Source organism: Phytophthora ramorum (assembly GCF_020800215.1).
Source record: "Phytophthora ramorum isolate Pr-102 chromosome Unknown Phyram_PR-102_s0022, whole genome shotgun sequence".
Lineage (NCBI taxonomy): Eukaryota > Oomycota > Peronosporomycetes > Peronosporales > Peronosporaceae > Phytophthora > Phytophthora ramorum.
In genome coordinates this window covers 329,826-352,992 of record NW_027150668.1, presented here as the reverse complement: position 1 = coordinate 352,992, position 23,167 = coordinate 329,826, and the positions used below count along the sequence as shown (strand labels likewise).

The 23,167-nt window shown below is 57.5% G+C and overlaps 8 protein-coding genes across 8 annotated transcripts; 5 read left to right on the top strand and 3 right to left on the bottom strand.

Annotated features, from left to right (window-relative positions):
• Nucleotides 1–406: 406 nt before the first annotated feature.
• Nucleotides 407–5,386, top strand: KRP23_14711 (Transposon Tf2-6 polyprotein; the record flags this gene model as incomplete). Its single annotated transcript, XM_067885563.1, has 3 exons — nt 407–1,333; nt 1,456–5,230; nt 5,349–5,386. The coding sequence occupies 3 exons, from the start codon at nt 407–409 to the stop codon at nt 5,384–5,386; spliced, it is 4,740 nt and encodes a 1,579-aa protein (XP_067737220.1).
• Nucleotides 5,387–5,809: 423 nt separating this feature from the next.
• KRP23_14710 (uncharacterized protein) lies at nt 5,810–7,411 on the bottom strand (the record flags this gene model as incomplete). The annotated part of the gene is made up of 1 exon (XM_067885562.1): nt 5,810–7,411. The coding sequence occupies one exon, from the start codon at nt 7,409–7,411 to the stop codon at nt 5,810–5,812; it is 1,602 nt and encodes a 533-aa protein (XP_067737219.1).
• Nucleotides 7,412–7,877: 466 nt separating this feature from the next.
• KRP23_14709 (uncharacterized protein) lies at nt 7,878–8,450 on the bottom strand (the record flags this gene model as incomplete). The annotated part of the gene is made up of 1 exon (XM_067885561.1): nt 7,878–8,450. The coding sequence occupies one exon, from the start codon at nt 8,448–8,450 to the stop codon at nt 7,878–7,880; it is 573 nt and encodes a 190-aa protein (XP_067737218.1).
• A 473-nt stretch (nt 8,451–8,923) lies between these two features.
• KRP23_14708 (Retrovirus-related Pol polyprotein from transposon TNT 1-94) lies at nt 8,924–11,602 on the top strand (the record flags this gene model as incomplete). Its single annotated transcript, XM_067885560.1, has 1 exon — nt 8,924–11,602. One exon carries the CDS (start codon nt 8,924–8,926, stop codon nt 11,600–11,602), a length of 2,679 nt encoding a protein of 892 aa, XP_067737217.1.
• A 212-nt stretch (nt 11,603–11,814) lies between these two features.
• KRP23_14707 (Retrovirus-related Pol polyprotein from transposon TNT 1-94) lies at nt 11,815–15,882 on the top strand (the record flags this gene model as incomplete). The annotated part of the gene is made up of 1 exon (XM_067885559.1): nt 11,815–15,882. One exon carries the CDS (start codon nt 11,815–11,817, stop codon nt 15,880–15,882), a length of 4,068 nt encoding a protein of 1,355 aa, XP_067737216.1.
• Nucleotides 15,883–16,304: 422 nt separating this feature from the next.
• KRP23_14706 (Retrovirus-related Pol polyprotein from transposon TNT 1-94) lies at nt 16,305–17,354 on the top strand (the record flags this gene model as incomplete). Its single annotated transcript, XM_067885558.1, has 1 exon — nt 16,305–17,354. The coding sequence occupies one exon, from the start codon at nt 16,305–16,307 to the stop codon at nt 17,352–17,354; it is 1,050 nt and encodes a 349-aa protein (XP_067737215.1).
• A 405-nt stretch (nt 17,355–17,759) lies between these two features.
• On the bottom strand, nt 17,760–18,992 carry KRP23_14705 (Retrovirus-related Pol polyprotein from transposon TNT 1-94; the record flags this gene model as incomplete). The annotated part of the gene is made up of 1 exon (XM_067885557.1): nt 17,760–18,992. The coding sequence occupies one exon, from the start codon at nt 18,990–18,992 to the stop codon at nt 17,760–17,762; it is 1,233 nt and encodes a 410-aa protein (XP_067737214.1).
• A 264-nt stretch (nt 18,993–19,256) lies between these two features.
• On the top strand, nt 19,257–22,994 carry KRP23_14704 (Retrovirus-related Pol polyprotein from transposon TNT 1-94; the record flags this gene model as incomplete). Its single annotated transcript, XM_067885556.1, has 1 exon — nt 19,257–22,994. The coding sequence occupies one exon, from the start codon at nt 19,257–19,259 to the stop codon at nt 22,992–22,994; it is 3,738 nt and encodes a 1,245-aa protein (XP_067737213.1).
• Between the last annotated feature and the right edge of the window lie 173 nt (nt 22,995–23,167).

Below are 23,167 nucleotides of genomic sequence, written 5' to 3'. Positions count from 1 at the left end.
CATGCACTAAGGCATACATTCAGGTGACCACCACAGGGTGGTCCACATTCATAGCAAAAGGCATATGACTGGTAGAAAGTAACACCTTTCTACCAATGAGAGTCATTCAATAGATAGGGGTTCTGCCAGCCATCCAATGGCAGAACCTCTCATTAGAAATATCAGTTTTAGGAGGAAACCCCATTTACAATCAATACAGTTCTCATTTACCACCAAAGCTTCCGTTTGGTTCATTTATCTAGGTTTAAGCATACTTGTTGATACAAGTATACTGAACTTAAGTAATTTACTCCTACGCTTCCTCCTACACGTGCGCACACGTGTAAGCCTAAGTAGTGGGTCTAAGCAGACCCATTACACCTGGTAGCACTTTGTAGTCCGTCCAACGACCGACTAACACGTTCGTATGGAATACGAACGCGGGGCTGAGAACCTGCCCTCGGACAGTAACATGTCCGTGGGTAGCCCAAACACGTCTGCAACGCATGTTGCGCGTGCAGACTGCCCCCACCTGTCGGAACCAGAGTGGGAGGCCCTCCAACGACTGTCAACAGTCATTGGGGAAGCGGCGGTAGCAACGATGTTGCGAACGCTATCACCGACAGAGCAACACGGTGTTGCTCTGGGTTTCATCGTGAAGGAACAGCGTGAAACCGCTGCTCGAACTTCGGTGTCGCCATCGGCCACACCGCGCGTGGAGTCATTAAAACTCCACGTAAGCAGCTACGTTGGAAGAGAGGGCGAACCTCTCCTCCGTTGGCTTGTCGAGGTCGACACTGCCATTACGGCTCGACGTATCGTCGACCCGTTGTCGAAGGTTGCGTTCGCCATGTCATGTCTTGGCGGACGAGCGAGGAGTTGGGCGTACGGACGCCGACTCACAGATCCTACGTGCTTTAGCACGTACGAAGAGTTCAAGGAGGAGCTCAAACTAGCGTTTGAGCCCCCGCAAAACGAGTTCCGATCGAGGGCGGAGTTCCTCGATCTGCAACAGGGCAAGCATGACGTGCATGCTTACGCCCAAAGGGCACGGTACTTGGTCTCGAACATCGTGACCAACCCGATTGACGAGGCGACAAAGGTCGTCACGTTCATGAAGGGCCTTAGAGATGGGCCTGTGAAGACCTATCTCTTCCGAGAGTATCCAAATACTCTCGAGGCTGCAATTGCGCTTGCAATGCAAGAAGAGTTTAGCCTGCGGCAGGCTAAACTGCATGTGAACGCCCCACGGCTAATGCCACGACCGGTGGCAAGGCCGTCGGGAGGTCCCGAACCAATGGACCTCTCGAGTGCGACAGCTGCTGGTTCCCAGCAGCGTCGTGGATCAACGAATGTGCGTTGTTTCCGCTGCGGAAACATCGGTCACTACGCCCGCGAGTGCACAGCACCTGTGCACGCGGCGAGAAGCCGTCGTGGCGATACTGGGTATCGTCACGGGCAATCAAAAAACTAAAGGGACCAGCAGGCGCGGGGCGCCCTGCTGGTGATGCGATCGAGCGTGTCGACATCGGACACGCTGCAATGAAGATCGCTGCCCCCAGTGAGAGTCAATCTCACTGCAAGAAGCAAGATGACAAGCCGAACCTTGTCATCCTGAAGGTAAGCTCGAAGAGAGAGAAGTCTCTTCGTGCTCTAGTGGACTGTGGAGCGTCGAACAACTTTGTTCGACTGCAGAGCCTTCCAAGGCTTGACTTCGAGGAGGTGGAAACACCTCGAAGTCTATTGGAAGTGAGGCTAGCAACGGGTGTCGTTGTTAGAACCGAGAAGCGTATCGTACGCGTACGCTTCTCTTACCAAGAGAAGGAGTTCGTCGACGAGCTTATCGTCCTGGAACTGGACGATAAGTTCGATATGGTGTTGGGCATGCCGTGGCTTGCACGGCATGATCCGGTGATCGACTGGATGAAGCGCACGATCGTGCGCTTCGGGAGCAGCAGCAGCGCGACAGAGAGCGATGGCCCTGTCGGCGCAGCACATGCACCACGTGGTGCATGCGGCCCTCCATCAGAGGCAGCGCGGAATGCGGCTGTCTCCGGTCACCCGAAGCGAACGCCAACGACTGCGAGAGTCGTTGGAAGAAGATGTGAAATGAATCAGCAGGGCCTGGTTCAATCCGATTCGAGAGGGTCTCGAAGCGTCCGGGGCGACGCGGTCGTGTCGACAGATAATGTCGACACACAATTGGTCGAAAGACACTCCGCCGTTAGGCGTAGAGGTAAAGAAGACGCATCGGCTCTGGGAGCCGACGCTGCAAGCAGTGCGGACGGTTGCAAACGTCCCGCACCGGAAATGCTTGCGAGCTCGCGTGCAGCCGGGCTGCACGACGAAGCGGTGCGCGATCAAGCCGGGCTTGAACGCGTGCGCCCGCGGGTAAAACCCGCCGGCGAATACAAGGAACAACTGTCCACGGCCGGGCCTGGACAAGAAGAAACTCGCGGAGCCGGGCTCCGCACGAGAAGTGAACGGCGCAAGCGAGAAAAGCTGCGCAAGTCTCGGTCAGGGACCGAGACGCTACAAGCAGTGTCTGCCGGGCAGACACAGGAGTTGGAGACGACCGTCGAGACATTGAATGTCTTGACGCGTACGAGTATTGGTCTCCAATACAAGAAGATGAGGCTGAATAATCCTCCGACGTTAGCGTCGGAGTTGATGTCGCTCCCAGTCACAAGCTGGAAGCGTTTCGCTCGCGAACTGCACGATGGACGCATCGAGCAGATCTGCATCCTCTCGGACGTCGAGAGGATGACGTGTGAAGCAGAAGAGCTGAATCAGCTCATCTCTGAGGGCGCGGACGCCCTCAGCGCGAAGTCGAAGAAGGAACGCTTCGACGAGCAAGGCTGGGACTCGCTCAAGGCGAGCCCCTTTTACAAGGTCTTGCGTGAGTACAAGGATGTACTCCCGGACGACATTCCTGCGGAGTTACCGCAGGACAAGGGTGTTCAGCACGAGATTGATCTCGTGCCGGGAACGAAGTACTGCGTCACGCGACAGTGGCCACTGCCGCGTGAGCAAGTCAAGGCAATCGACGACTTCTTTGAAAGTCGTCGCAATGCAGGACAAGTGCGGGAATCGAAGTCCCCGCACAGCGCGCCTACGTTCTGTGTGAAGAAACCACAGGGCGGGTGGCGCATCGTTCATGCGTATAACAAGCTGAACGATGCGACGGTACCGGCGCAGACGCCGATACCTCGAAAAGATGTGATCATCGATTCGATGACCTCGAGTACTATCTTCAGTACTCTGGATCTGAGAGACGGGTTCTATCAGATCCTCATGCGTGAGAGTGATATCCCTCTCACAGCGGTAAGCACTCCGAGCGGCATGCTCTGGGAGTGGCTCGTAATGCCGCAGGGGCTGAAGAACGCCCCAGCGACGTTCAACAGGTGCGTCACGCACTTGTTGCGCTCGGTGCGCGACTTCGCACCGAGCTATTTCGACGACGTGTTCATTCACAGCCGGGCTGTGAATGGGAAATCGGATGTGGAGATGCATACAGAGCATCTCCGCAAGTTGCTTGAGCTCATGCGAAAGCACAAGCTCTACGCGAACCTGAAGAAGTGTATCTTCGGGGCGACCGAGATACCCGTACTTGGGTGTCTCGTGGGGAAGAACGGCGTACGCCCTGACCCAGGAAAGGTCAGAGTGATCAATGAATGGCCTACGCCTTCAAACGTAAAGGAACTGCGGCAGTTCCTTGGACTCGCCACGTACTTGTGCAAGTACGTGAGCAACTACGCGGGCAAGATTCGCCCGCTGTCGCAGCTCTTAAAGAAAGAGGCTGCATGGGAATGGACTGCTGATTGTCAGCAGGCCTTCGAAGCAGTCAAGCAGGGCTTGACTGAGGCGCCGATCTTGGCGGTGGCCGACCAAGATCGCCCATTCCACGTGGTGTGCGATGCATCCGATTTCGCGATCGGATGCGCACTGATGCAACTCGATCACGAAGGTCGTGATCGTGTGGTTTACTACCAATCGCGTCAGCTGAAGCCAGCTGAGCGCAATTACCCGGTACATGACAAGGAACTCCTTGCCATGAAGTATGCACTCGCAAAGTTTCGAGTGTATCTACTTGGGAGTAGACCATTCGTGGTCTACACCGACCACGCATCGTTGCGTACGGCGATCAAGTCGCCGCACATATCACAAAGAATGGCACGGTGGCTGTCATTCTTTGCTGAATACAACTTCCAGGTTGAGTACAAACCTGGAAGGTTGAATGTCGTGGCCGACGCGCTTTCGCGTCGACCAGATTATGCGGTGCAAGAGGCCGACGCCAACGCAGTTGGCGTCGTCAGGACGACTACACCCTCGTCGTCCTTGCTGGACGAAGTGAAGGCCGCATACGCACATGATGCGGATGCGAAGCAATTGGTGGAGTATTTCTCCACACCTTCTGACAAGTCTCGTCAGAAGCTGGCCAAACACCTTCGTGCCCGTGTACACCGTTATCGTGTACACAACGGTCTGCTGCTTTACAGCGCAGTCGACGACAACGCAGATCGCATTGTCGTGCCGGATGATCATGAGCTGAAGCTCAAGATCACGTATGAGTACCACGATGCCCCGACATCGGGACATCCTGGCCGTGAGAAGACATATTTGCTTCTCACGCGTGACTTCTATTGGAGTCACCAGTACAAGTGGGTACGCAAGTACGTTCGTGCTTGCGAGGTATGCCAGCGCGTGAAGCCTGCGCCCAACTCGCAGGCTCCGCTTCAATCACTACCGACTCCGTCGGAGTGCTGGCAGTCCATTTCAATGGACTTTGTTTTTGGTCTTCCGCAAGACAACAAGCGGAGGACTGGTATTGTGGTCTTTGTTGACCGCTTCAGCAAGATGGTGCATCTTGCTGCAGTACCAGCCGAGGTGACAGCCAAACAGACGGCATGTCTGTTTGTCGACATGGTGTTTAGACACCATGGTATGCCACTCGACATCGTGTCGGATCGGGATCCGCGCTTTACAGCGCGATTCTGGCAAGAAGTGTTTACACTTCTTGGGACGCAGTTGTCCATGTCGACTGCGGATCATCCGCAGACCGACGGACAAACAGAGCGTGTCAACCGCGTGCTGGTTGACACCATGAAGAGCTACGCACACTCGTTCCATCAATGGAGCGACTGCTTGCCGATGGCGGAGTTCGCCATCAACAACTCGGTGCATGTCTCGACAGGACACACACCGTTCTACGTGAATGCCATGAGGCACCCACGCGTACCGAGCGTACTCGGTGCGGTAGCTCCTTCCTTAAGTGGGGGAGGATATCCGGTTAATTCAAAACAACCGGATAAGCACGCTGATACAAGCAATGTATCAGCTGTGACGACTCGCGCACGTACTGCGCGCAGTCATGGCGTCGACAACGCAGTGTCTACGACGGGCGTAGACACTTTAAACCAAAACGGACATCACGCGCAGGCCGGGCCTGCTGCGAACAAGGAGCACGAACTGAACCAGGGGTTCAGCTCGGATGCAATGGACTTTGTCCAGCGTCGACAAGCCGTAATTCGGTTTGTCCAAGATGCAATAGCAGCTTCTGTCGATCGACAGAAGCTGAATGCCGATAACATCGGCAGGGGAAACACAAATGAATTCAAAGTTGGTTCATTAGTTCTGTTAGCTACTCAGAACCTAGCTAAACATGCAGTTTCCGATTTCGGAGCAAGCAAGCTTGCTCCGCGCTTCATTGGGCCATTCACCGTGTTGGCGAAGCATGGCAACGCGTACACACTGGACATACCGTCCAGCATGCGCTTGCACCCAACGTTTTACGTTGGGCGACTGAAGCCGTACGTGCAGCACGAGTCACCTACGTCTGGTGACTCGCCAAAGCGCTCTCGAGCGCGGCGACGCGCTTCGAGACGCCAGAGAGTCTCGTCCCGACCTCGACCTTTACGTTCGAGGTCGTCTGCGCAACCTCCGCGAGCTGAGCCTTCAACAAGCTCAGCTCCTGACGCAGAGCAGCGAACTGCGACGCTTGGAGACGCTCAACAGCCTCCAAGCGAGACTCAAGGTTTGGTTGACCAAACCCGGGGCGTCTTCCCGCCCCCCCCACCCCCGTTGCGAGACGCACGCGGGGCAACTCGCTGGATCGTCCAGCGAATTGTTGGTCATCGGAACCAGACCCGAGGTCCGGTTCATTTTCGTATTCGTTGGAGAGGATTTCCTCCCCAACACGATACGTGGGAATCACGGAATGTCCTGATGGAGGACATTCCGGAAATGGTGACGGCGTACGAAGGCCGCCACCGCCACCTCCGCCGAAGGGCGTAAAACTTGGGCGAGCGCTGTAGTCGCCTACAGCACTCGGATAAGTGCTGCGATTATCCGCAGCACTAGAAGACGCCTGCGCCTGAAAACTGGCGCGCAGGGTCTTGAGGTCGTCAGGTACACACATGGACGTGTACCCGTTGACGTCCCGCTCGGTGATGCGTACTGCTCCAGGGTAGCAGTACTCACAAGCAGTGTCATAAGGCACTGCGCAAGGAAGTCCAATACCGACTGCACCATGGTGCAGTCGTTCAAGTTTACCACGCTTCGAGAACTTCTCGTAGCGCTCCCGCGCCTGGCTAATCCGGTCGCGATAGCCAGCGGGGTTCTTGTTGAAGTTTTCAACAAAGGCACTCCAACTTTGACAAAGTGCCTGCCACTCGGGCACTTTGCTTCTGCGAGAAGTCTTCTTGCTCGCAAACCATCGGAGCTCATGGAAGAGCCCGATGTAGTAGTCGCGCCTTTGATTCGTTAACGGATCAAAGTGTACTCGCTTCGCGACGTCATCGTCAACGATGGCGTTGCACGAGTACAGCGCGTACAGATTCGGTGGCGCGGTCGCACCGAATCGGCTGCCGATCTCAGACTGAGACGGCATCCACGGCTCGCGCACTGGCTCAGTGCGCGAGGCCGCAACAATAGCGGATGGAGCAGAGTCATCTCCATCCCGCGGAGTCGTTAAGGCTCCAGCGGCAGCGAGCGGTGTTCCACTGCCGCTGCGCGAACGCTTCGAGCTCGAAGCGTTCGGGTCGTCCTCGCGTGGACGACGTAGACCCACATTGGGGTCAGTGTGGCCCGGAGACAAGATGTCCTTGTCTCCTTCGAGTTCCCCCTCCTCGACTTCGCTACCGTAGTCGAGGGGAACTCCCTCTCCACCCGGAGAGTAGATGCCCACTCCGGTTTCGACAGCAATGATCTTGCCTGTCTTGTTTCGGATGGCATGTTTCTCATGCCATCTCGAGTGGTATCCAGCAACAGAGAGGCGACTCTCTGTTGCCGCGCTTGTCGGCATCGCCATCGAGGCGATGCCAGTAGCGGTCGTGGCTAAGGCAGCGGCCGTCGTCGCCTTGGAGGCGACGACAGCACTTGCTGTTGCCGAAGCGGCCGGCGTCTTGGACGAAGACGTCGTTGGCGTGCTCATTGGGAATGAGCACGTGTTCTCCCGAAGAAAATACGGATTGACGTGTCGAGACCGGCACGTCAAATCCTAACGGGGGGATGGTGTAGCGGGGCTACACATTCGGTTCACCTCCCACCTTAGTGCAACATGCACTAAGGCATACATTCAGGTGACCACCACAGGGTGGTCCACATTCATAGCAAAAGGCATATGACTGGTAGAAAGTAACACCTTTCTACCAATGAGAGTCATTCAATAGATAGGGGTTCTGCCAGCCATCCAATGGCAGAACCTCTCATTAGAAATATCAGTTTTAGGAGGAAACCCCATTTACAATCAATACAGTTCTCATTTACCACCAAAGCTTCCGTTTGGTTCATTTATCTAGGTTTAAGCATACTTGTTGATACAAGTATACTGAACTTAAGTAATTTACTCCTACGCTTCCTCCTACACGTGCGCACACGTGTAAGCCTAAGTAGTGGGTCTAAGCAGACCCATTACAGAACTCGTTTTGCGGGGGCTCAAACGCTAGTTTGAGCTCCTCCTTGAACTCTTCGTACGTGCTAAAGCACGTAGGATCTGTGAGTCGGCGTCCGTACGCCCAACTCCTCGCTCGTCCGCCAAGACATGACATGGCGAACGCAACCTTCGACAACGGGTCGACGATACGTCGAGCCGTAATGGCAGTGTCGACCTCGACAAGCCAACGGAGGAGAGGTTCGCCCTCTCTTCCAACGTAGCTGCTTACGTGGAGTTTTAATGACTCCACGCGCGGTGTGGCCGATGGCGACACCGAAGTTCGAGCAGCGGTTTCACGCTGTTCCTTCACGATGAAACCCAGAGCAACACCGTGTTGCTCTGTCGGTGATAGCGTTCGCAACATCGTTGCTACCGCCGCTTCCCCAATGACTGTTGACAGTCGTTGGAGGGCCTCCCACTCTGGTTCCGACAGGTGGGGGCAGTCTGCACGCGCAACATGCGTTGCAGACGTGTTTGGGCTACCCACGGACATGTTACTGTCCGAGGGCAGGTTCTCAGCCCCGCGTTCGTATTCCATACGAACGTGTTAGTCGGTCGTTGGACGGACTACAAAGTGCTACCAGGTGTAATGGGTCTGCTTAGACCCACTACTTAGGCTTACACGTGTGCGCACGTGTAGGAGGAAGCGTAGGAGTAAATTACTTAAGTTCAGTATACTTGTATCAACAAGTATGCTTAAACCTAGATAAATGAACCAAACGGAAGCTTTGGTGGTAAATGAGAACTGTATTGATTGTAAATGGGGTTTCCTCCTAAAACTGATATTTCTAATGAGAGGTTCTGCCATTGGATGGCTGGCAGAACCCCTATCTATTGAATGACTCTCATTGGTAGAAAGGTGTTACTTTCTACCAGTCATATGCCTTTTGCTATGAATGTGGACCACCCTGTGGTGGTCACCTGAATGTATGCCTTAGTGCATGTTGCACTAAGGTGGGAGGTGAACCGAATGTGTAGCCCCGCTACAAGAACGTCGTGCTGAACTTGGAGATGAGCAGCGCTGAGCTGCGATCGCAAGACGTCGTGAAGGTGCTGACGAATGAGCACATCAAGCGGCAAGGCGAGAAGACGGCGACGGTGAAAACGGAGGACGCGGCCAAGGCGTTCAACACCGACCGAGAGTCTCGCCAGTGCACGTACTGCGGGAAATTGGGGCACACGGTTGACAAGTGCTGGACCAAGCAGAAGGACGAGAATCGGGGCCCAAGACGCGGCGGCAATGGCAATGGCCGTGGACGCGGGGCCAACAATGCCCAGTGGAGGAACGACGACGCCAGCTACGACTACGGCTACGGCTATGATCGAGTGGCGTTCGCGGTCTCACTGGAGTGTGGCATTTCGACGGGCAAGGATATGCTCGGCATGTGGGCGGTCGACAGCGGCGCAACGCACCACATCTGCAACGACAAGGCCAAGTTCGCCCATTTGATTGAGCGAAACGAGGGCGAACTTTCGGTGGCCGACGGCAACAAGGCGGCCATCATGGGTGTGGGAACCATCGTGGAACGAGTGGTTCTGCCCAACGGCGACGAGCGCGACATCGAGATCAAGAACGCGCTGTACGTGCCGAGCATGAGCAAGAATCTGCTCTCCGTGCCACAGATCAACAAGAGTGGTCTGTTCCAAGTCGTGTTCGACGGCGCCCAGATGCGCGTTGCGCACAAGGCCTCCAAGCAAGTGGTGGCGGCGGCGAACCTCGTGGATGGCCTCTACTGGCTCCAGACGCCTCAGCGATCGGCGAATGCGGCGACTAGTGGGAAGACGGTCGACCTGCACGCGCGTATGGGTCACGCTCCGGTGGAGGTGCTTCGCAAGATGATCGACAACGACATGATCAAGGACGCGAAGGCACCTTCCAAGTCGAGTGGACCAAGCGTGTGTCGCGGCTGTCAGCAAGGGAAAATGGTCCAGAAGCCGTTCCCAAGCAACCGTGACAAGCGCCGCTACGACACGTTCGAGCTGCTCCACTTCGACATCTGCGGCCCCATGGAAGAAGAGTCACTGGGTGGCAGCAAGTATCTGCTGCTGATCGTGGACGAAGCCAGCGGATGCATGAAGGGGTTCTGCCTGCGTGCCAAGTCGGAGAGCGAAGACTGCATCAAGACGTACGTCACGAAGGTGCAGACGCAGTTCGGCAAGAAGGTCAAGTTTGTGCGGCACGACGGAGCTCGTGAGTTCGCGACCAACTCGCTCAAGGCCTTCTACGAAGTCGAAGGCATCGAGCAGCAAACCACGGTTCCGTACGCGCACCAGACCAACGGCACGGCAGAACGCGCCATCCGGACCATCGTCACGATCGGCCGCAGCATGCTGCATCACGCCAAGTTGGACAAGTGTTTCTGGGCTGAGGCGGCCATGACGGCCATCTACGTGAAGAACCGCCTGCCGTCACCCAAGGTGGAGCACAAGACTCCATTCGAGATCGTGTACAAGTCCAAGCCAAGTGTCAAGCACATGCGTGTGTTTGGATGCCAGACGTACATCCTGACGCCGAAGGAAAAGCGGCGCAAGTGGGACCCCAAGGCTCGCGCCGGGTTGTTCCTCGGCTACGAACAAGTGTCCAAGGCGTATCGACTTTATGACATCGAGGCGGGGCAGGTGGTTGTCAGTCGCGATGTCAACTTCGATGAGTCGGCCTTTGGACTTTCGACGCATACTTCGGATGAAGACGTCGATGATGCTGCGCTGGACCTGGACGCGCTGGACCTGGACGACAACGATGGACCGCGCCAAACGAGCTTCAAGCAGGCGGGGAAGCGCAAGAGCCGACCGAGTGGCGACGACGACACTGCCAGAAGATCGCGCCCCGTTCGCCACCGAGCTGGCTTAGAAGAAGCAAGTGCGCCGGACGCATCCTCGTCGCGCCGAGCTGAACCCGACGAAGAAGAAAAGTCTGGGGACCAAGATGAAGATGACGACTCGACGCCTCCAGTGTTTTGGCGTGCCAGTGCCAACGCTGTGGAAGCAGCAGCCGATCTATCGGAGCCGACGACGTTCCAAGAGGCTGTGAACGGTCCTGATCAAGTGCACTGGCGCAAGGCGATCCGCGCGGAGCTCAAGTCGATGCGACTGCGTGGTGTGTTTCGAGCTGCCAAGTTGCCCAGCGGCCAGCGCGCCATCGGCACCAAGTGGGTGTTCAAGATCAAGCGCAAAGCGGACGGCTCGATCGAGAAGTACAAGGCGCGCCTCGTGGCCAAGGGCTTCAAGCAGAAGTACGGCATCGACTACACGGAGACGTTCTCGCCCGTGGTCAAGTACGTGACGCTGCGCATGATCATCGCGATCGCCAAGTACTTCGGCTGGCCTCTCGACCAACTCGACGTCGTGACAGCGTTCCTGTACGGGGTCATGAAGGAGGTGGTGTTCTGCGTGGTTCCCGAAGGCGTCGAACTGGATGGTGGCTTCGACTGCCTGGAATTGGTGAAGGCCATCTACGGTCTCAAGCAAGCTTCGCGCGTGTGGAATGAGACCTTCGTATTGAGGGTATGGAGGGTTACCGGTTTGGTATCGGTTGTTGACCGTGAACCGGTTAACCCGAACCGGTCCAATCCGAACCCACGCCGATTACGCCACCGACGATTACGCCACTGTCGATTACGCCACCTGTGGGTACAAGATTGTAGGTACAAGATGGGCTTCGACGTGGCGCTCTCTCATTGGCTGAAGTAACTCAGTATCCAGTAAAGAATCAAGTAGTGTGTATCCAGTAGGTCTAGAGTAGCGAGAAGGCTAGCGAGCTAAAGACCTCAATCAATCACTTTCGAATCTTCGTTCTACCCCTCAAGTGGTTTCCAGTCTCCGCTCCGGTCTCGCCCCGAGTGCTGCCCTCCCTCCGCTCCGTCAAGCTTCACGGTGTCAAGATCCATACCTTCCATCAGGTTATGAGCCCAAGCACCATGTCCTCTGCCCACGACGCCTCCACCAAGGTCTCCATCGACAAGTTCAACGGAGACAACTACGCGACGTGGAACCGCTACATGCGTGGCGTGTTCCTGACCAAGTCGGTGTGGCATGTCGTGAACCGAGAGACGACGCCGAGCTTCACGGACTCGCGGCCCAAGGACGAGTACGTCAAGTCGAGCAACATCGCGTTCGGACTGATGTTGCTCCACATGGACGCGGACTACCACCATGTGGTCGACGACTGCGAGGAAGCGTGGGTTGCGTGGACGCGCCTGAAGACGCTGTACGGTGGTTCGCAGAAGGCTGGTCGCATCTACCTGAAGCGCCAACTCTTCAGCATGGAGATGTCGGAAGGCGGGAACGTGTTGCATCACTGCAACGAGGTCCTCAACATCAGCGCCAAGCTCAGCAGCATCGGCGCCAAGGTGGAGGACGAGGACGTGGCGATCTGCCTGTTGCGCAGTCTCCCCAAGAGCTACGAGAACGTCGTGCTGAACTTGGAGATGAGCAGCGCTGAGCTGCGATCGCAAGACGTCGTGAAGGTGCTGACGAATGAGCACATCAAGCGGCAAGGCGAGAAGACGGCGACGGTGAAGACGGAGGACGCGGCCAAGGCGTTCAACACCGACCGAGAGTCTCGCCAGTGCACGTACTGCGGGAAATTGGGGCACACGGTTGACAAGTGCTGGACCAAGCAGAAGGACGAGAATCGGGGCCCAAGACGCGGCGGCAATGGCAATGGCCGTGGACGCGGGGCCAACAATGCCCAGTGGAGGAACGACGACGCCAGCTACGACTACGGCTACGGCTATGATCGAGTGGCGTTCGCGGTCTCACTGGAGTGTGGCATTTCGACGGGCAAGGATATGCTCGGCATGTGGGCGGTCGACAGCGGCGCAACGCACCACATCTGCAACGACAAGGCCAAGTTCGCCCATTTGATTGAGCGAAACGAGGGCGAACTTTCGGTGGCCGACGGCAACAAGGCGGCCATCATGGGTGTGGGGACCATCGTGGAACGAGTGGTTCTGCCCAACGGCGACGAGCGCGACATCGAGATCAAGAACGCGCTGTACGTGCCGAGCATGAGCAAGAATCTGCTCTCCGTGCCACAGATCAACAAGAGTGGTCTGTTCCAAGTCGTGTTCGACGGCACCCAGATGCGCGTTGCGCACAAGGCCTCCAAGCAAGTGGTGGCGGCGGCGAACCTCGTGGATGGCCTCTACTGGCTCCAGACGCCTCAGCGATCGGCGAATGCGGCGACTAGTGGGAAGACGGTCGACCTGCACGCGCGTATGGGTCACGCTCCGGTGGAGGTGCTTCGCAAGATGATCGACAACGACATGATCAAGGACGCGAAGGCACCTTCCAAGTCGAGTGGACCAAGCGTGTGTCGCGGCTGTCAGCAAGGCAAGATGGTCCAGAAGCCGTTCCCAAGCAACCGTGACAAGCGTCGCTACGACACGTTCGAGCTGCTCCACTTCGACATCTGCGGCCCCATGGAAGAAGAGTCACTGGGTGGCAGCAAGTATCTGCTGCTGATCGTGGACGAAGCCAGCGGATGCATGAAGGGGTTCTGCCTGCGTGCCAAGTCGGAGAGCGAAGACTGCATCAAGACGTACGTCACGAAGGTGCAGACGCAGTTCGGCAAGAAGGTCAAGTTTGTGCGGCACGACGGAGCTCGTGAGTTCGCGACCAACTCGCTCAAGGCCTTCTACGAAGTCGAAGGCATCGAGCAGCAAACCACGGTTCCATACGCGCACCAGACCAACGGCACGGCAGAACGCGCCATCCGGACCATCGTCACGATCGGCCGCAGCATGCTGCATCACGCCAAGTTGGACAAGTGTTTCTGGGCTGAGGCGGCCATGACGGCCATCTACGTGAAGAACCGCCTGCCGTCACCCAAGGTGGAGCACAAGACTCCATTCGAGATCGTGTACAAGGCCAAGCCAAGTGTGAAGCACATGCGTGTGTTCGGATGCCAGACGTACATCCTGACGCCGAAGGAAAAGCGACGCAAGTGGGACCCCAAGGCTCGCGCCGGGTTGTTCCTCGGCTACGAACAAGTGTCCAAGGCGTATCGACTTTATGACATCGAGGCGGGGCAGGTGGTTGTCAGTCGCGATGTCAACTTCGATGAGTCGGCCTTTGGACTTTCGGCGCATACTTCGGATGAAGACGTCGATGATGCTGCGCTGGACCTGGACGCGCTGGACCTGGACGACAACGATGGACCGCGCCAAATGAGCTTCAAGCAGGCGGGGAAGCGCAAGAGCCGACCGAGTGGCGACGATGACACTGCCAGAAGATCGCGCCCCGTTCGCCACCGAGCTGGCTTAGAAGAAGCAAGTGCGCCGGACGTATCCTCCTCGCGCCGAGCTGAACCCGACGAAGAAGAAAAGTCTGGGGACCAAGATGAAGACGACGACTCGACGCCTCCAGTGTTTTGGCGTGCCAGTGCCAACGCTGTGGAAGCAGCAGCCGATCTATCGGAGCCGACGACGTTCCAAGAGGCTGTGAACGGCCCTGATCAAGTGCACTGGCGCAAGGCGATCCGCGCGGAGCTCAAGTCGATGCGACTGCGTGGTGTGTTTCGAGCTGCCAAGTTGCCCAGCGGCCAGCGCGCCATCGGCACCAAGTGGGTGTTCAAGATCAAGCGCAAAGCGGACGGCTCGATCGAGAAGTACAAGGCGCGCCTCGTGGCCAAGGGCTTCAAGCAGAAGTACGGCATCGACTACACGGAGACGTTCTCGCCCGTGGTCAAGTACGTGACGCTGCGCATGATCATCGCGATCGCCAAGTACTTCGGCTGGCCCCTCGACCAACTCGACGTCGTGACAGCGTTCCTGTACGGGGTCATGAAGGAGGTGGTGTTCTGTGTGGTTCCCGAAGGCGTCGAACTGGATGGTGGCTTCGACTGCCTGGAACTGGTGAAGGCCATCTACGGTCTCAAGCAAGCTTCGCGCGTGTGGAACGAGACCTTCGACGAGTTCATGTGCTCTATCGGCTTCCAAGTGTCGGCCTTCGATCCGTGCCTCTACATCAAGGTGGTGGACGGTCACTGCGTGCTCGTGCTGGTGTACGTGGACGACGTGCTGATTACCGGGAGTTCGCTCGAGCTGATCGCACGCACGAAGACGGACCTGAAGACGCGCTTCGAGATGACCGACAGCGGCAAGTGCGCGTTTGTTCTTGGGATCGAGCTGGTGGACGGCCCGGACGGCAGCGTGACCATGTGCCAGCGTCGCTACGTGGACGACATCCTGAAGCGCTTCGCCATGGACGAGTGCAAGGCCGTGGTGAGTCCGGTGGACATGAGCACTCGACTGGTTCCAAGCGACGCGGCGACCAAGGTGAACGCTCCGTTTCGCGAAGCTGTTGGTGCGCTGATGCACCTGATGACCGCCACGCGCCCGGACATCGCGTACGCCGTTGGCTATGTGTCGCGCTTCATGGAGAACCCCCAAGAGGAACACTGGGTTGCGGTCAAGCGCATCTTTCGCTACCTGCAAGGCACCAAGACGCATGGCATCTGCTTCAAGCCGGGCGACAAGGTCGACTTTCGTGGCTACTCGGACGCGGACTGGGCCGGCGACCTCGCGGACCGCAAGTCCACTTCAGGCTACACGTTCATGCTGATGAGTGCGCCTGTGAGCTGGGGAAGCAAGAAGCAGTCAAGCGTGTCGCTGTCCACGAGCGAAGCGGAGTACATCGCGCTCAGTCTGGCTATCCAAGAAGGCAAGTGGATCCATCGCCTGCTGTGCGAGATTCTGGCGGCTGCCAACGAGACGGGACCCGAGCTCATGATCCGCGAAGACAACCAGTCGTGCATCAAGATGACCAAGAACCCGGTGAACCACGGCCGCGCCAAGCACATCGACATCAAGTACCACCACATCCGCGACGAAGTGAAACGCGGTGAAGTGAACCTCGAGTATTGCGAGACTTCTGTGATGCTGGCGGACATCATGACCAAGGCGCTTGCGGGACCACGCCACACGGAGCTGACGGCGGCTCTCGGCATTCATGGGACTTCGCATTGAGGGGGCGTATTGAGGGTATGGAGGGTTACCGGTTTGGTATCGGTTGTTGACCGTGAACCGGTTAACCCGAACCGGTCCAATCCGAACCCACGCCGATTACGCCACCGACGATTACGCCACTGTCGATTACGCCACCTGTGGGTACAAGATTGTAGATACAAGATGGGCTTCGACGTGGCGCTCTCTCATTGGCTGAAGTAACTCAGTATCCAGTAAAGAATCAAGTAGTGTGTATCCAGTAGGTCTAGAGTAGCGAGAAGGCTAGCGAGCTAAAGACCTCAATCAATCACTTTCGAATCTTCGTTCTACCCCTCAAGTGGTTTCCAGTCTCCGCTCCGGTCTCGCCCCGAGTGCTGCCCTCCCTCCGCTCCGTCAAGCTTCACGGTGTCAAGATCCATACCTTCCATCACTTCGACGAGTTCATGTGCTCTATCGGCTTCCAAGTGTCGGCCTTTGATCCGTGCCTCTACATCAAGGTGGTGGACGGTCACTGCGTGCTCGTGCTGGTGTACGTGGACGACGTGCTGATTAGCGGGAGTTCGCCCGAGCTGCTCGCACGCACGAAGACGGACCTGAAGACGCGCTTCGAGATGACCGACAGCGGCAAGTGCGCGTTTGTTCTTGGAATCGAGCTGGTGGACGGCCCGGACGGCAGCGTGACCATGTGCCAGCGTCGCTACGTGGACGACATCCTGAAACGCTTCGCCATGGACGAGTGCAAGGCAGTGGTGAGTCCGGTGGACATGAGCACTCGACTGGTTCCAAGCGACGCGGCGACCAAGGTGAACGCTCCGTTTCGCGAAGCTGTTGGTGCGCTGATGCACCTGATGACCGCCACGCGCCCGGACATCGCGTACGCCGTTGGCTATGTGTCGCGCTTCATGGAGAACCCCCAAGAGGAACACTGGGTTGCGGTCAAGCGCATCTTTCGCTACCTGCAAGGCACCAAGACGCATGGCATCTGCTTCAAGCCGGGCGACAAGGTCGACTTTCGTGGCTACTCGGACGCGGACTGGGCCGGCGACCTCGCGGACCGCAAGTCCACTTCAGGCTACACGTTCATGCTGATGAGTGCGCCTGTGAGCTGGGGAAGCAAGAAGCAGTCAAGCGTGTCGCTGTCCACGAGCGAAGCGGAGTACATCGCGCTCAGTCTGGCTATCCAAGAGGGCAAGTGGATCCATCGCCTGCTGTGCGAGATTCTGGCGGCTGCCAACGAGACGGGACCCGAGCTCATGATCCGCGAAGACAACCAGTCGTGCATCAAGATGACCAAGAACCCGGTGAACCACGGCCGCGCCAAGCACATCGACATCAAGTACCACCACATCCGCGACGAAGTGAAACGCGGTGAAGTGAACCTCGAGTATTGCGAGACTTCTGTGATGCTGGCGGACATCATGACCAAGGCGCTTGCGGGACCACGCCACACGGAGCTGACGGCGGCTCTCGGCATTCATGGGACTTCGCATTGAGGGGGCGTATTGAGGGTATGGAGGGTTACCGGTTTGGTATCGGTTGTTGACCGTGAACCGGTTAACCCGAACCGGTCCAATCCGAACCCACGCCGATTACGCCACCGACGATTACGCCACTGTCGATTACGCCACCTGTGGGTACAAGATTGTAGGTACAAGATGGGCTTCGACGTGGCGCTCTCTCATTGGCTGAAGTAACTCAGTATCCAGTAAAGAATCAAGTAGTGTGTATCCAGTAGGTCTAGAGTAGCGAGAAGGCTAGCGAGCTAAAGACCTCAATCAATCACTTTCGAATCTTCGTTCTACCCCTCAAGTGGTTTCCAGTCTCCGCTCCGGTCTCGCCCAGAGTGCTGCCCTCCCTCCGCTCCGTCAAGCTTCGGTGTCCAAGATCCATACCTTCCATCACTCACGAGCGCCGAGCTGCCACTTGAGACCCTTGTTGTCCGCGAAGCACCCGTCGCTCTCGAAGGTCACTGGCCCGACGTCCTTGGTGAAGCGGCCGACCGAAAACAGGTTGCGCGACAGCTTCGGGATATGCCACACATTCGTGAGCACACCCTTCTTCATGCCGCGCGGCGTCTTCATCGACATGACAATGTCGCCGGTCCCCACCGCCTGAACCACACCGTCGTCCGCGAGATGCACGTCCACCGGAGCCATCGTCTTGTAGTTCCTCATGTACGTCTTGGAACTCGTCATGTGCTGCGTCGCACCCGAGTCGACCAGCCACATGTCACTCGGCTTGGCGGTACTGCTCGTACGACCAACCGAGAAAAGGTAGTCGCCAGGATCTTCTTCGTCCTGCGCGACGTTCGCACGCTGCGACCGATATCGCTCAGCGTCGTTCTGGACACGCGAGGGACACTCCGCGATCCAATGTCCTTGCTTGCCGCAGTTGTGGCACGCCCCGGTCTTCTTCACCGGTCGGCCCTTGCGCTTGTTGTTGTTGACCATGAACGCTTGACCTTGGCCGTGCGCGGCTCCGTCCACGCCGCCGCCACCTTGTTCCTTGCGCTTCATGTCCTCATGCAGCAGCCGAGACGTCACGAGTTCCCACGACAGCGAGTCGGCTCTCGACTCCAACGCCGTGATCAGGAACTGGTACGACTCGCTCAGACTGCCCAGAAGCGTGATCACCAAGTCGTCCTCGCTGACCGGAGCGCCAACCGCGTCGAGCTGCTCCGCCAGCGTCTTGAGCTTGTTGATGTGCTCCAGCACATCATCACCTTCGTCCATCATCGTCGTGAAGAAACGCCGACGAAGAAAGAGCTTGTTGGCCAAACTCTTCTTCTCGAAGTGTCCTTCCAGTCTTGACCATGCATCATGCGCGTCCTTGGCCGAGCGAACCAGCGGCAGCTGCGAGTCCTCCATCGCGAGACAGATGATCGCCAGCGCCTTACGCGACTTCCTCTTGAACGTCGCTTGATCCGCCGTGGTCGTGCAGTGCTCCAGCTTCACTTCCCCACTCGTCACTTCCCACAGTTCGCGCTCCTCGAGCACCATCTGCATCTTGAACTTCCACGTGTGGAAGTTGGTTCCGTTGAACTTGTTGATGCGGGCGGTCGTGGTCGGGGTGGCGTCCATGGCGAAGGCGTAGTCGGGGTCTTGGGCAGGGAAGACGGGGCTTGGGCTCATAACCAAAAGGCTTTGGTCGGTTGATGGCAAAATGCAAAGTGATTGATTTAGGTCCTTAGTTCGCAAACTCCCTTGCTACCTCTAAGCCTACTGGATTCTCTACTGGATACACTCTACTGGATTCCTTACCGGATACTGAGTTGCTTCAGCCAATCAGCGACTCCCACGTGGATCCCATCTTGTACCCACAATCTTGTACCCACGTGTCCCGTAATCCCCGTAGCGTAAACAGCGTCCCATCATCAGCGTTCCGTCAACACAAGAATGATTGCGGTCCCACTGAGTGAAGGTCATACCGGTATCCTACCGGTATACGGCAGCTGCCCGAGGCGCCTTCTTGACAACAAGGACGACTTGGTGATCACGCTTCTGGGCAGTCTGAGCGAGTCGTACCAGTTCCTGATCACGGCGTTGGAGTCGAGAGCCGACTCGCTGTCGTGGGAACTCGTGACGTCTCGGCTGCTGCATGAGGACATGAAGCGCAAGGAACAAGGTGGCGGCGGCGTGGACGGAGCCGCGCACGGCCAAGGTCAAGCGTTCATGACGAGAGACAACAAGCGCAAGGGCCGACCGGTGAAGAAGACCGGCGCGTGCCACAACTGCGGCAAACAAGGACATTGGATCGCGGAGTGTCCCTCGCGGGTCCAGAACGACGCTGAGCGATATCGGTCGCAGCGTGCGAACGTCGCGCAGGACGAAGAAGATCCTGGCGACTACCTTTTCTCGGTTGGTCGTACGAGCAGTACCGCCAAGCCGAGTGATATGTGGCTGGTCGACTCGGGTGCGACGCAGCACATGACGAGTTCCAAGACGTACATGAGGAACTACAAGACGATGGCTCCGGTGGACGTGCATCTCGCGGACGACGGTGTGGTTCAGGCGGTGGGGACCGGCGACATTGTCATGTCGATGAAGACGCCGCGCGGCATGAAGAAGGGTGTGCTCACGAATGTGTGGCATATCCCGAAGCTGTCGCGCAACCTGTTTTCGGTCGGCCGCTTCACCAAGGACGTCGGGCCAGTGACCTTCGAGAGCGACGGGTGCTTCGCGGACAACAAGGGTCTCAAGTGGCAGCTCGGCGCTCGTGAGGGCAAAGGGCTGTTCAAGCTGTGCATGACTCCGATGATGCCTGACGAGGCCAATGCGGCAAGTTCGAAGGATCGCCAAGGGGACACCACGTCGTACCTCTGGCACCTCCGACTTGGTCACATTGGCCATGGCGGTCTAGACGCCATCGTCAAGAAGAGCTACGGTATTGGCATCGACATGACGTCGGTGAAGCAGTGGGAGCTGTGCGACGGGTGTGCACTCGGCAAGCAAACGCGAGTGAGCTACATGAAGTCGTCCCCGAACCGTGCCAAGCACGTGCTGGAGGTGGTTCACAGCGATGTGTGCGGCCCCATGCAGACGCCAACGTTTGGGGGCAAGCGCTACTTCGTCACGTTCATCGATGACAAGTCGCACTTCTGTGTGGTGTATTTGCTGAGGAACAAGTCCGAGGTGGCTGCCAAGCTCGCGGAGTTTGTGGCGTTTGCTGAAACTCAGACCGGCAAGCGCGTGAAGACACTCCGGAGCGACAACGGTGGCGAGTACACTTCCGGTGCGATGGCCAAGTTCTGTGCGGACCGCGGTATCGTGCAGAAGTTCACTCCGCCGTACACGCCTCAGCTGAATGGAGTGGCCGAGCGGATGAACCGGACGTTGGTGGAGTGTGCGCGCTGCATGCTGGAACATGCCGGCTTGCCCAAGACGTATTGGGGTGAAGCGGTGATGACGGCTACGTTCCTTCGTAATCGGTGTCCGACACGCGCCATCAGCCACGACAAGTCTCCGCACCAAGTCTGGACGGGCAAGAAGCCGCTGCTGGCGAACCTGAAAGTGTTCGGTTGCCACGCGTATGTGCACGTGCCGAAGGCGAAGCGCACCAAGTTCGACGCTCGGTCGGTGCGCTGTCGGTTCCTGGGGTACTCGGAGCACGAGAAAGCGTATCGATTCGAAGAACTGGAGAGCAGTCGCGTGCTGGTGAGCCGCGACGCGCAGTTCATGGAAGACGTCTTCGACAGTGGGAGGCGTGACTACCATCAGAGGGAGGTGGTGGTCATCCAAGATGAAGAGACGACGGATCAAGATTCGTCGCAGTCGGATGAAGACGACAACGAAGAAGAGGAAGAAGAGGAAGCTGCGCGGGACGAAGACTTCGGGCCCGGCAACAAGCGACACCCGCGGACGCAGTCACTGGAGGAAGCCACGGAGGTTCCAAGTGCCAAGCGGTATGCGTCGCAGAGTCGACACCAGACGCTGGACGAGATGTCTGCTGCGGCTCAAGAAAGTCAAGACTTCGAAGCTGCGTACGTCGTGGATTCAGTGGGAGAAATGCCGACCACGTTCAAGTCGGCGATGGAATCCAGCGACGCAGTCAAGTGGAAGGAGGCGTGCGACTCGGAGTGTGACTCGCTGCTCAAGAACGACACGTGGGATGTCGTACCACTGCCGAAGGGACGCAAGGCGATTGGCTGCAGATGGGTGTTTCGCGTGAAGGAGAACCAAGCTGGAGAGATTGAGCGGTTCAAGACGCGACTGGTGGCCAAGGGGTTTTCGCAGAAGTACGGCATCGACTACGACGAGACCTTCGCACCAGTGGCCAAGTTCACGTCCATCCGGATCGTACTGAGTCTGGCTGCCAAGTATGGTCTCAAGCTGCACCAGATGGATGTCAAGACTGCGTTCCTCAACGGTGTGCTGGACGAAGACATCTACATGGCACAGCCGGATGGCTATGTGGACGAAGACCACCCGGACCACGTGTGCAAGCTCAAGCGGTCGCTGTACGGACTGAAGCAGTCGCCGCGCATGTGGAACCAGACCATCGACGACTTCATGCTCAAGCTGGGGTTCAAGAAGTGCGAGTCCGACCACTGCGTCTACCTGAAGCGTGACGGCCAAGACATGATCTTCGTGGCGCTCTACGTCGACGACTTGGTCCTCGCTAGCAGCAACGACGAGCTGTTGGAATCGACCAAGCACGCGTTGAGCAAGCGGTTTGAGATGACGGACCTCGGCGAGCTGGAGTACTTCCTCGGGATGGAGATCAAGAACGACCACGGCTCCGGAAAAGTGACGGTGCGGCAGACCAAGTTTCTCAAGTCCATCCTGACCAAGTTCGGCATGCAAGACAGCAAGCCTGTGAAGACGCCGCAAGACGCCGGACTCAAGCTGACCAAGAACATGTGTGAGGGTGGCTGCCAGCATGAAGACACGATGAAGAACGTGCCGTATCGGAGTGCCGTCGGTGCTCTCATGTACTTGATGGTGGCAACGCGTCCGGACCTGGCAGCTGCAGTGGGACTGCTGAGCCAATTTTCTGCCGACCCGTGTCCGACGCATTGGCAAGCCCTCAAGCGTGTGCTGCGGTACCTCCAAGCGACGCCTACGCATGGACTCGAGTTCTCACGAGAAGACAGCCTTGGTATGTGCGGCTATTCGGATGCGGACTGGGCCGGCGACATCGAGTCAAGACGGAGCACAAGCGGCTATGCGTTCATGATGAACGGCGGATGCATCAGCTGGAGGAGCAAGAAGCAGCGGACGGTGGCGCTGTCTTCGACGGAAGCAGAGTACATGGCGCTATCGGAGGCGACACAAGAGGCAGTGTGGCTCAAGGTGTTCCTGTGCGAGCTCGGCGAGATGGCAAGCGATGAAGCGGTCAAGATCTACGAGGACAACCAAGGCTCCATCGCGTTGGCCAAGAACCCGCAGTTCCACAAGCGCACCAAGCACATCGACATTCGCTACCACTTCGTGCGCGAGAAGGTGGAAGACGGTCAAGTGGTGCTGCAGTATGTATCGACAACCGACATGCTGGCGGACATGATGACGAAGGCAATTCCTGCAACGCAGTTCCATGTGCTCCGGACCAAGCTCGGGATCCAAGGTGCAATCGCTGTCGAGTCGAGTGGGAGTGTTGTCAAGAAGGCGCCTCGGGCAGCTGCCGTATACCGGTAGGATACCGGTATGACCTTCACTCAGTGGGACCGCAATCATTCCTGTGTTGACGGGACGCTGATTGTTGTCAAGAAGGCGCCTCGGGCAGCTGCCGTATACCGGTAGGATACCGGTATGACCTTCACTCAGTGGGACCGCAATCATTCCTGTGTTGACGGGACGCTGATGATGGG